Source organism: Cornus florida, unplaced genomic scaffold (genome assembly GCF_030987335.1).
Source record: "Cornus florida cultivar Cherokee Brave unplaced genomic scaffold, ASM3098733v1 CherokeeBrave_3.0.0_Hap2_Chr09, whole genome shotgun sequence".
In the NCBI taxonomy this organism is placed as follows: Eukaryota; Viridiplantae; Streptophyta; class Magnoliopsida; order Cornales; family Cornaceae; genus Cornus; species Cornus florida.
In genome coordinates, this window is record NW_026775579.1 from 86,152,115 (window position 1) to 86,163,087 (window position 10,973).

Here is a 10,973-nt window from a genome sequence, read left to right on the forward strand (position 1 = left end):
TAAAACTTATCTTTTCCTATTTTTTCTGAAATTCACTTGAAATTAGTCATGTAAGTGTTGCTATATATACAAATTCTAAGCTCACTTCATAGGCGAACAATTTATTTTTTAGACACTTCACAGGCGCACGATTTATTTTTTAGACACTGCACAGATGCACAATTGTGGATGATAACTTTTTTATATTTTAAATTAGTTATTTTATATGCAATGAGGGTGCAATATTATTTTTACTCAATTATGCTTATTAGGAATTTAGGATCGGTGGTTTAAATTACAATGTAAAACCCTAGGTATTAAAAGTTTATATTTGAATTACCCTCTTTAGGTACAGTGTTATACAATGGTGAAGCCAAAAAGAACTATTGATTGTTTTTTTCAAAAAAATGATGTGCCTTCCGTGGCTTCCGCCTCTAATGTTGATGTTTCGATTCATGATAACCAGCATCCTTCAAAATCTCTAAGAGTTGAACATACAAAAGTTGATCCTACCTTTTTAGAACGTGATCCAGGATTACGTCGTCAAATATGGGATTATCCTGTTGACGAACGTGATGAAGTTCGACGAGCTTATATCAAAGCGAAACCATATCAAATTGTGCTTTCAGTATATCCGCTTTCTGGATCGGAAAAACATCGTCGTCGATTTCAATCATCTTGGTTTAAATTATTTCCTACCTGGTTAGAGTATTCTCCTTCAAAGGATGCTGCATATTGCTTACCTTGCTTTCTTTTTGGAGCGAAACCAACGGGGCGTCCTAGAACCAATGCATTTACTAGTGAAGGATTTAGAAGTTGGAAGAAAGTTAATGATGGCAATAGGTGTGCTTTCTTAAATCATGTGGGAGGAAGTCCATGTTCTGCTCATAGCATTGCTGAGAGAGCATGTAAGGACTTAATGAATCAACCTTGTCATATTGATACAATGATGGTTAGACAAACTTCCGAACAAGTTTCAAATAATCGATTGAGATTGAAGGTCACAATTGATGCGGTCCAATGGCTTACTTATCAAGCTTGTGCTTTTAGAGGGCATGATGAATCCCTTCAATCAAGTAATCGAGGCAATTTCATTGAAATGGTAAAGGCTTTTGCGTCATATAATGATGATGTCGCTAGAATTGTTCTTGAAAATGCTCCAAAAAATGCCAAGTATACCTCACCACAAATTCAAAAGGAGATTTTGCATATTGTTTCTAGAAAAGTGAGAAGTAAGATTCGTGAAGATATCGGCGATGCCAAGTTTTGTATTCTTGTTGATGAAGCTCATGATGAATCTAAAAGAGAGCAAATGGCTCTCGTTTTAAGATACGTTGATAAGGATGGTTTTTTACAAGAACGTTTTTTTGATCTTGTGCATGTCAAAGATACAACTTCATTGAATTTAAAAAAGGATCTTTGTGCGGTTCTTTCTCACTATAATCTTGATGGTCACAATCTCCGAGGTCAAGGTTATGATGGTGCTAGCAATATGCGTGGTGAATGGAATGGTTTGCAAGCATTATTTCTTAATGATTGTCCTTATGCATATTATGTGCATTGCTTAGCTCACCGACTACAACTAGCATTAGTTGCCGCATCTAGAGAAGTAATCGTTGTCCATCAATTCTTTTCAAACTTGAACTTCATTATCAATAACATCGGAGCTTCTTGCAAACGAACTGATGAATTACATTCTGCTCAAGTTATGGAAATTGCCCATTTGATAGATCTTGATGAACTTGAAACCGGTCGAGGAGCTAATCAGATTGGTAATTTGCAATGACCTGGAGATACTCGTTGAAGCTCCCATTTTGATTCTGTTTGTAGTTTGATAAGGTTATTTGGTCCAACATGTTCAGTTCTTAACAACCTTATTGAAGATAGATGTAATTACAAGATCCGGGGAGATGCTGATACTGCTTTTAATACTCTTAGATAATTTCAGTTTGTATTTATTTTGCATTTGATAAAAGATGTCATGGGAATAACTAATATCCTTTGTCAAGCTTTGCAACAAAAAGATCAAGACATCGTAAATGCTATGCAATTGGTTTTGAGTACAAAACAAATCATTCTGAAATTGAGAGAAAATGGTTGGAACAAGTTACTTGATATTGTTAAATCATTTTGTGAGTGCCACAACATTGATGTGCCTGATTTGAGTGTTCCTTATACCAAAAAAATTAAGGGTCAGTCACGTCACCCACAAGAGAATATTACACTTAAGCACCACTATCGGATTGATATATTTTATGGCACAATTGATTCACAATTGCAGGAGTTGAATAACAGATTTAGTGAAAAGGCAATGAAACTTGTTACTCTCAGCTCAGCTTTGGATCCTAGAGATGGTTACAAGTTCTTTAAAGTTGAAGACATTTGCACGCTTGTAGATGAATTTTATCCTCAAGATTTCACGGACCAAGAGAGGATTATGTTGACATTCCAATTGCAACATTATGAGGTTGAAATGCCTGTTCATTCATATTTGAAAAATATGTCAACGATTTCTGAACTATGTAGAGGATTAGTGGAAACAAAGAAGTCAAAAATCTACTTTTTGATTGATAGGTTGATTCGTCTTGTCTTGACTCTTCCCGTTTCCACGGCAACTACAAAAAGGGCATTTTCAACTATGAAACTTGTCAAAACACAACTGCGCAATAGGATGGAGGATGAGTTTCTTGCAGATTACTTGAGTGTCAGTATTGAAAAAGAAATTGCTCAGACTTTTAGTACAGATTCAATTATAGATGATTTTTCTTCTCTAAAAGATTGTCGAGCTCAGCTTTTGTAGTAGTTGTTTGGTCTTTCAGGTTTCTTTTTGTATTTATCTATGTCATATTTGACTAGATATAGACCAAGTATTATTTTGTAAACAAATTGGCCAAATTTTGGCTAAATATATTTTTGTATGCATCTAATCGATCACGAAGTACTTTTGACAGTAAAACTGTTAATACTCGCCCCCCCTTACATTGAATCCTGGCTCCGCCCCTGCACACCACACAATAGATTAAAGCCTAATGGGACTGTATAATGAACCATATAAACTTCTGTTACCTATTAAAAATCTTACCAAATTTAGATAATTTTCCTCTATCACCACGGGTCCTTGACAATTAGGGATGTCAATTTTTACCGCCCCGCCGGGGCCCCGCCCCGTCCCGCCCCGTTAATAACGGATATGGGAACACTTGTTATACCGTTGGGGCGGACATGGATACAAATTTTGTACCCGTCGAGGGTCACGGGGCGGGTAAGGGTTCAATATACATAACCTAGGGGCCCCGCCCCACCCCGCATATAACTATATATATATATATAAAAGTTATTTTAGCGGCTTACCCAATTACCCATCTCTTATAATCCTAATTTGGGATGTAAACTTGGTATTAAATTTGCTTTTGTTTCAGTTATGGTGCAAGTTGGAGCTTAGAACTTCTTGTGATTTGGTTGTATTAAATTTTTATTTTTGTTTATTATATTCTCCCAATTATGTTATGTGCATGTTATTTATTTATTTTTTTATTAGGATACATAATTTTATTTATGTTGTGTCATTCCTAGGTTTTGCACATTTAAATAGCAGGAGTTTAAGTTCCAAAAAGTGGGAGAAAAAAATTTGTTAGTGGGGCGGGCACGGGGGCACAGTATTTCCTAACGGGGCGGGGTTGGATATGAAAATCCAACCCGTCGCGGGTCTCGGGGCGGGCATGGACTTGACAAAAATTAAAAGGGGCGGGGCGGGATTTAGAGAAACCCGCTCCAAACCCGCCCCGTTGCCATCCCTATTGACAATTCCTAATAAAAATTTAAAATAATGTTTTTTTTTTCTCTTTTTTTTTTTTTTTTTTTTTTTTTTCTATAAAAAGAAATGATATGAATTTTGGTTATTTTTCTCAAACCCATCTTATCCAAACCTGTTTAGTAGCATAGCATTAATGAATTTCGAAAACAAAATAAAATAATTTAATGACACTTAAAATTATAGGGTTTTTATGTGACATAAAGTCAAAACACACCACACAATTGATTAAAGGCTAATGAGAGTAAAGTAAGGACCGGGACGGGTATAATGAGCCATATAAACTTCTATTCCCTATTTAAAATCTTACCAAATTTAGATAATTTTCCTGTCACCACGATTCCTTGACAAATCTTTTCTAATGAAAATTTAAAACAATGTTTTTTTTTTTTTTTTCCTATAAAAAGAAATGATATGAATTTTGATTATTTTTCTCAATCCAAACCTGTTTAGTACTCCTAAACATAGCATTAATGAATTTCGAGAAAGAAAAAAAAATTTAATGACATTTAAAATGAGACAGCATTCCAAAAATAAAAACACGTAAGGGAAAATATAAATGTCTTAGAATGAATATATTAACCACCAATATTTATATTTTTGTATTCATAAACATTAACCAAATTTTATAGGAATGATATGAAATTTCAGTTGTTTTTCTTTCTTCTTTCTTTTTTTATTTTATTTTTGGAGAAAACTTTATTACTATCAATGCGGACATAGATGACAACCCCTGATTTGGGCAGCCCCTTCGTTATGTCGCACCCTGGTCTCTATTCTTGAGACACTATTCTTGATTCTATTTAAACAAATAAGTTTTATTTGTAGCATTACTTTTCAAATAATTCCTTCCTCTACCTTTTAAAGTGAATGGTGAGATTCAAATTTCCCTAGGCTTTGTTTGGTTAGGTAGGAACAGTTAGAAAAAAAAGAACGGCAAGAGAAAATTTTTAAATTTTTTTAGAGTTTGGATAGATAAAAAGAGAAACTTAATGAAAATTTTAATTTTTCGGATTGAGTATTTTTATTAAATTTTTTTAGAGTTTGAATAGATAAAAAGAGAAACTTAATGAAAATTTTAATTTTTCGGATTGAGTATTTTTATTAAATTTTTTTAGAGTTTGGATAGATAAAAAGAGAAACTTAATGAAAATTTTAATTTTTCGGATTGAGAATTTTTATTAAATTTTTTTAGAGTTTGAATAGATAAAAAGAGAAACTTAATGAAAATTTTAATTTTTCGGATTGAGTATTTTTATTAAATTTTTTTAGAGTTTGAATAGATAAAAAGAGAAACTTAATGAAAATTTTAATTTTCGGATTGAGTATTTTCATTAGGTTTAGTGAACATAGACTAGGATGTTGGTGGAAAAGTGTTAGTGAACGTAGCCTTGGACCTTGGTGTCGCCTTCTATTGTAGCCTTTCATTGCTTTTTGCTTTTTCTTTTGGGACTTTTACAGTAAAGTGGTCTTAGTGTAAGTATATTACCCATAGCCAAACTAGTTTGCATATTTACATATACATGAACCAAGTTATATTTTAGCCCTCTATTAAGCTGAATTTATATTTTCACCCCTAGGAGTTTACTTTATGCACAATTTACCCAAAGAACAACTTATTCAAGTTTTAGAATTTTGTCAAACGGCACTTAGGAACTGCTACATAACACTAGAATTAGGAGACACAACATATAGCCTACAAAGAAGAATCGAAGAACTTAGATCTAGAATTATATTAATACAAAATATTTTAGAAGCTAGACGGCAACGATTTTAGTTTATGAATAGACTTGATTTTAATAATTTAGATACTTCTATAAAACGATTAGGAGAAAATTTAGATTATATTAAAGAACAAGTAGTACAGAATTCTAGTCCAAATAATTTAAATAACAAGATAGTATTAGTCGCAATTAAAGATATTAATAGTGATATTAAAAATATTGCTGAAAATCAAAAATTTATCATAGATTATTTAAAATCCCTTAGAACCGATATCCAAAGGTTATTACAATAGTTTTATGAGCACTAGTAGTCCTGATTATTTAACTGCATTAGCTGAACTTTATAAAATTGATAAAGAACTCATAGGATTTACAAGTTTTAAAACAGACGTACAATCAACTAATATACATATTAGACAAAATAAAATTTTAATTCAGTTATTACTCCAGTTATCTGATAAAATTAATAAACTTGAAGAGAAATTAGAAGTGATACAAGAAAGTATTCCCAGAGAATCTTCTAAAGAATTATCTGAGAAGATAAAAGAAATAAAATTGTCAGTTAATAACCAGTCCTCTCCTGCAACAACCAAGCGTGTAAATTTACTACAACTTCAACCTCATAAGCAAATACCACAATGGCCATTATCCTTAGAAAAGCCAAAGAAATAATGAGAGTATAAGATTTATATGATAATGAGCATTATGCTAAAAAATATATAGAACAAGGAATGAAGAAGGTAAAAAATAAAGTTAATCTTTATTCTAATAATTTATTAGATTTTCAGAGCAAGATATATAATCATTTTAGCCAAAGAAAAATAAGTGCAGTTAACAATCAAGTTATTTTAGACCTTATAACACTCGAAGCATGCCAAGAATTAAATGAAAATAATTTAGAACTTATGCATTTAGGCGTCATAATGATAGGATTAGTAGGGTTAAACAGAGCAGAAACCGAAAGTAGAGCCCTTGCTTGTATTTATGATGATCGATGGAATAACCATCAATAAGCGCAAATAGCCAGCACCAAAATAGACTTAGCCGACAATGCCGCAATAGTAGGATGTATTCCCAATTACACGATGACTACTAGAGAATTCAGTAAACATATTAAGATAGCTATATCTACGAAAGGATATAATATGACAGGACAATTTGAAAATTTACTAGTTAATACCTTATTTATGGAAAAGGCAGTTGATCAGTATAACTTAAAGTTTAAAGCCCAATTTAGTGAAATAGTTAAACCTTTTAGTAGCAAATATGTCTAGATGATCGAAGCTAGAAAAGTAAGCAGTATTACCCATGAAGGAACAGAATGGAAATTACCTAAACTTACTACCACCCCTAAAAAGATTCCAGAAAATAATATGATATATGTTTCAAATAGCGGAGAAGCTAGCATAAGATTTAGTAATTATAAAAGACAAGACAATTTAGTAGATGATACCCAAGAAGATTTCTTAACTACACTAATAGAAATAGAATCTCTTGAGGAAATAAATGTCCTTTATGATAGATTAGAAGATTAAATTCTAGATAAAATAATGTACGATTTTGATAATTTAGAATTAGAAGCATTGCAAGACAAGTATCCAGAACCTAAATACCAACTTATCGAAAGTATTTATTTAGGACAAGGAAATAATGATGATATTAAGAAAAATATTCTAAGTGTCGGATTTGAATCCTTCTATACAGCATTATAATTAAACACAGTAAAACAAGAGTTAAATGTAATAGAGCATAGAGAAGGGAAAACACTAAAAGGATCAGACTCTCAGTCAATCGACCAAGAAATGAGTGACCATAGAAAGAATAACACCTCAGGTAGTAATACACTAAGTGATGACTTTACTACTGGACAACGATTAAATCCCTCACATGAAACTTATGTAGAAAATAGAAATATACCAGATATGTACACATTAACACAATATCGTAGACAATATGATAATATACCAGCGTAACCATCAGGAACAATATTAGACATAGCAAGACACGATCCCCAAGACTGGGCAAAAGTAATCAAAAATTGGGAACAAGATTGTATTCGGCAATTTATTTTGACTAATTTTGACAATAGAACTCAAGCCTTAACCTATTGTGAAACCCTATAAAAAGGAACCATTCATGACTGGATGACTGGTGGCAAGCTTATAAAGTAATTTATCCCAATGATTATGCCATCTTACGTGATAATTTTACCATTCAAGGATTTACCAGCCTCATTAAAAAATATTAGTTAGTGAAGATAGATTATTAGATGACACCTTAATAAAACAAAACGAAGCTTTACGTAATTTAGAATTATTACAGATTTGTGATTTCAGATACATAAAAAACTACACCAATAAGTTTTTTGAGTATTTTGCAGCAACTGGTAAAACAGGTGATAAAACATTACTTGATCGATATCTTCAGAAGTTACTCGGAAGCGTAGGAACTAAAATATGGGAAAAATGATTTGAAAATCCTGGACGCGGTACGCTAACCATAGGCAATAAAGTTAATCATGTGTATAACATGTTAAAAGCAGAATGTCGACAACGTAAAGAGCCTAAACAAATCAAAAAACAATTTTATTATACGTGTAGACAAATAGATTTTCCACTCTAGTATGGGTGTATGCCTCAGAAAGATTACAACTATAAGCGCAATAAACCTAAAAAATATAATCTGCGTAAAAGCAAGACCTACAAGAACTTTCGTAATAAAAAACCTTATGTTAGAACTAACTCTAGGCAATTCAGAAAGCGTCCTTGGTATAAAAAATAAAAAATAAATAAAGATAAAAAGGATAACAAAGACAAGGATAATAAGGTAAACACTTTACCCACAAAGGAAAGGCACTGCAAATGTTTTATTTGTGGAGATCCAGGACACATTAGACCAAATTGCCCTCATCGATACAAGCAGAATCCTATTAAAAGGATATAAGAAAAGATCAACATACTTGAATATATTGAAGAACAAATAGAAGAATTATATGAACTAGAAAGTATTTATGACTCTGACGATAATAATGAAAGTATATATAGTATCGAGAGCTTAGATAACAATTTTGATAATGATGAAGACTTGGAACAAGGACTTCATTCAATAGAAGATTTCGTTTACACTATAAGTAATCCGTCATGTCAGTATAGTTTAGTTAGTTTTCAATTTTCTTCTTATAATTGTAAACAGTGCAATACATCTATTAAAAAATGTCATTACTGTGAAAATCATTGTAAAACTTTATTATGTCATAACTCTTATACAAAATATGAAAATAAGCAAGAAGATATTTTAGTCAAATCTATAAATTCAATATATAAACCATCCAGTCTAATACAATTCCCAGTAACATTAGAATTTAGAGAAAAATTAGTACAAACCTCAGCTATGCTTGATACTGGAGCATCTAAAAGCATAATTCAAAAACATTTAGTACCAGACGAAGCCTTAGTAAAGTGAAATTATAATGTTAACATGAGCCAATATAACAATGAAAAACTTCCAATAACCCATTATGTTCAGAACATTCCTATATTAATTAATAATGAAAAGTTTATTCTACCCCAGACTTATGTAGTTAATAATATTCCTAGCACCTATGATTTTATCTTAGGATTAAACTTTATAAATTTACTCATCGGAGGATTTATGTATACCCCTACAATTTTACAGTTTTTTAAGAAAGGAACCTTTATTCCATCTAGAGATTCTTATATTCCTCAAAAAGATAAAGGAGCCATTACATATGTCAATACTTTACCTATGATAGAAGAAATGACAGAAAATTATTTGATGTATCCGAATTTTTAGAAGACGTTTCTGAAGCCTTAATGTTTCTTAGTCATCTAGACGAACCAAAGATTTTCCTTAATAATAAAGCTATCTTAAAGAACCCCAAACTAAACATTGATAATCTTATAAGATTAGCTGAAACTACAAAAATTCTAGGAGAAGACCCCTGGAAACACTGGTATAAAAATAAAATTGAAGCAAAATTAAATATAATAAATCATTTTATAACTATAAAGACACAAGATAATCCTCATACCGTAGACGATCAAGAAGAATTCCAAAGACAAATTAAGGAACTGTTGTTACTAAAGGTAATAAAAAAAAGTAATAGTAGACATAAGAGTCTATCTTTTATGGTTAGAAATCATGCCGAAATAAAAAGAGGAAAGGCTCGTATGGTTATAAATTATAAATGATTAAATGATAATACTTATGATGATAGTTACAAAATCCCTAATAAAGATGTTTTAATAAATCGAATCCAAGATAGAAAATGGTTTTCTAAATTTGACTGTAAATCAGGATTTTGGCAAATCCGTATGGCTGATGAATCCATTGAATGGATAGTGTTTACATGTCCTGAAGGACATTATGAGTGGTTTGTTATGCCTTTTAGATTAAAAAATGCGCCACAAGAATTTCAGCGTAAAATGGATACTAAATTTAATAAACACTCCAAATTCTGTTGTGTTTACATCGATGATATCTTAGTCTTCAGTCAAACTAAAGAGGAGCATCGAAAACATTTTGAACTTATATTCAACGAGTTTATAACACAAGGACTCATTATAAGTAGTAAAAAAATGATATTAGAAAAACAAGATATTGAATTCTTAGGTTTATACATAAAAGATGGAAAAATAGAATTACAATCTCATATTGTCAAAAAGATTTTAGACTTTCCTGATAAATTAGAAGAAACCAAGTTATTACAAGCATTTTTAGGATTATTAAACTATGGTCGTAATTTTATTCCAAAATTAGGACAATTAGTAGGACTTTTATATTCAAAATTAGGAAAACATGGTCAAAAATATTTCAATACCCAAGACATAGAGTTAGTAAAGAAAATTAAATCTTTAGTCTCTCATTTAGAACCTTTACAAGTCCCACTTGAATATAGTTATAAAATAATTCAAACAGATACATCAGCTCAAGGATGGGCAGGTCTACTTCTCCAAAGACCAACAAAGGAATCTTCTTGAGATGAAGAACAAATTTGTCGCCATGCTAGTGGAACTTTTAATAAAGCACAATCTATTTTATCCTTAACAGGTCTAGAAATTCTAGGAGTAACCAACTCTATTGAAAATTTTCAGATATTCCTTGATAAAGAATTTCTTATACGAACAGATTGTGACAATATAGTTAAATTTATAAACAAGGCAAAGCAACAACAGATGTCTGCAAAACGATGGATTTCCTTTATTGACTGTATTACTGGAAGAGGTTTTAAACCTATATTTGAACATGTCAAAGGAAAAGATAATTATTTAGCAGATATTCTATCCCGTTTACTAATTGATTATTAAATCTTTACAGGAATGGAAATCAAGAGCAACAATAGCTATAGCCTTATACCAGGATCTTCTAATCCTCTTTTGATTATTCAAAACTCAGCTCAACAGTTCCGCGCTAGACATAATCTTTTTCCTGACCAAAAA

The 10,973-nt window shown here is 31.4% G+C and overlaps 2 protein-coding genes across 2 annotated transcripts; both read left to right on the top strand.

Moving 5' to 3' along the window:
• The first annotated feature begins 343 nt into the window (after positions 1-343).
• On the top strand, positions 344-1,921 carry LOC132273067 (uncharacterized). The gene is made up of 2 exons (XM_059774100.1): positions 344-1,751; positions 1,842-1,921. The coding sequence occupies exons 1-2, from the start codon at positions 344-346 to the stop codon at positions 1,919-1,921; spliced, it is 1,488 nt and encodes a 495-aa protein (XP_059630083.1).
• A 39-nt stretch (positions 1,922-1,960) lies between these two features.
• LOC132273068 (uncharacterized) lies at positions 1,961-2,779 on the top strand. Its single transcript, XM_059774101.1, has one exon. It carries the CDS (start codon positions 1,961-1,963, stop codon positions 2,777-2,779), a length of 819 nt encoding a protein of 272 aa, XP_059630084.1.
• Positions 2,780-10,973: the final 8,194 nt, after the last annotated feature.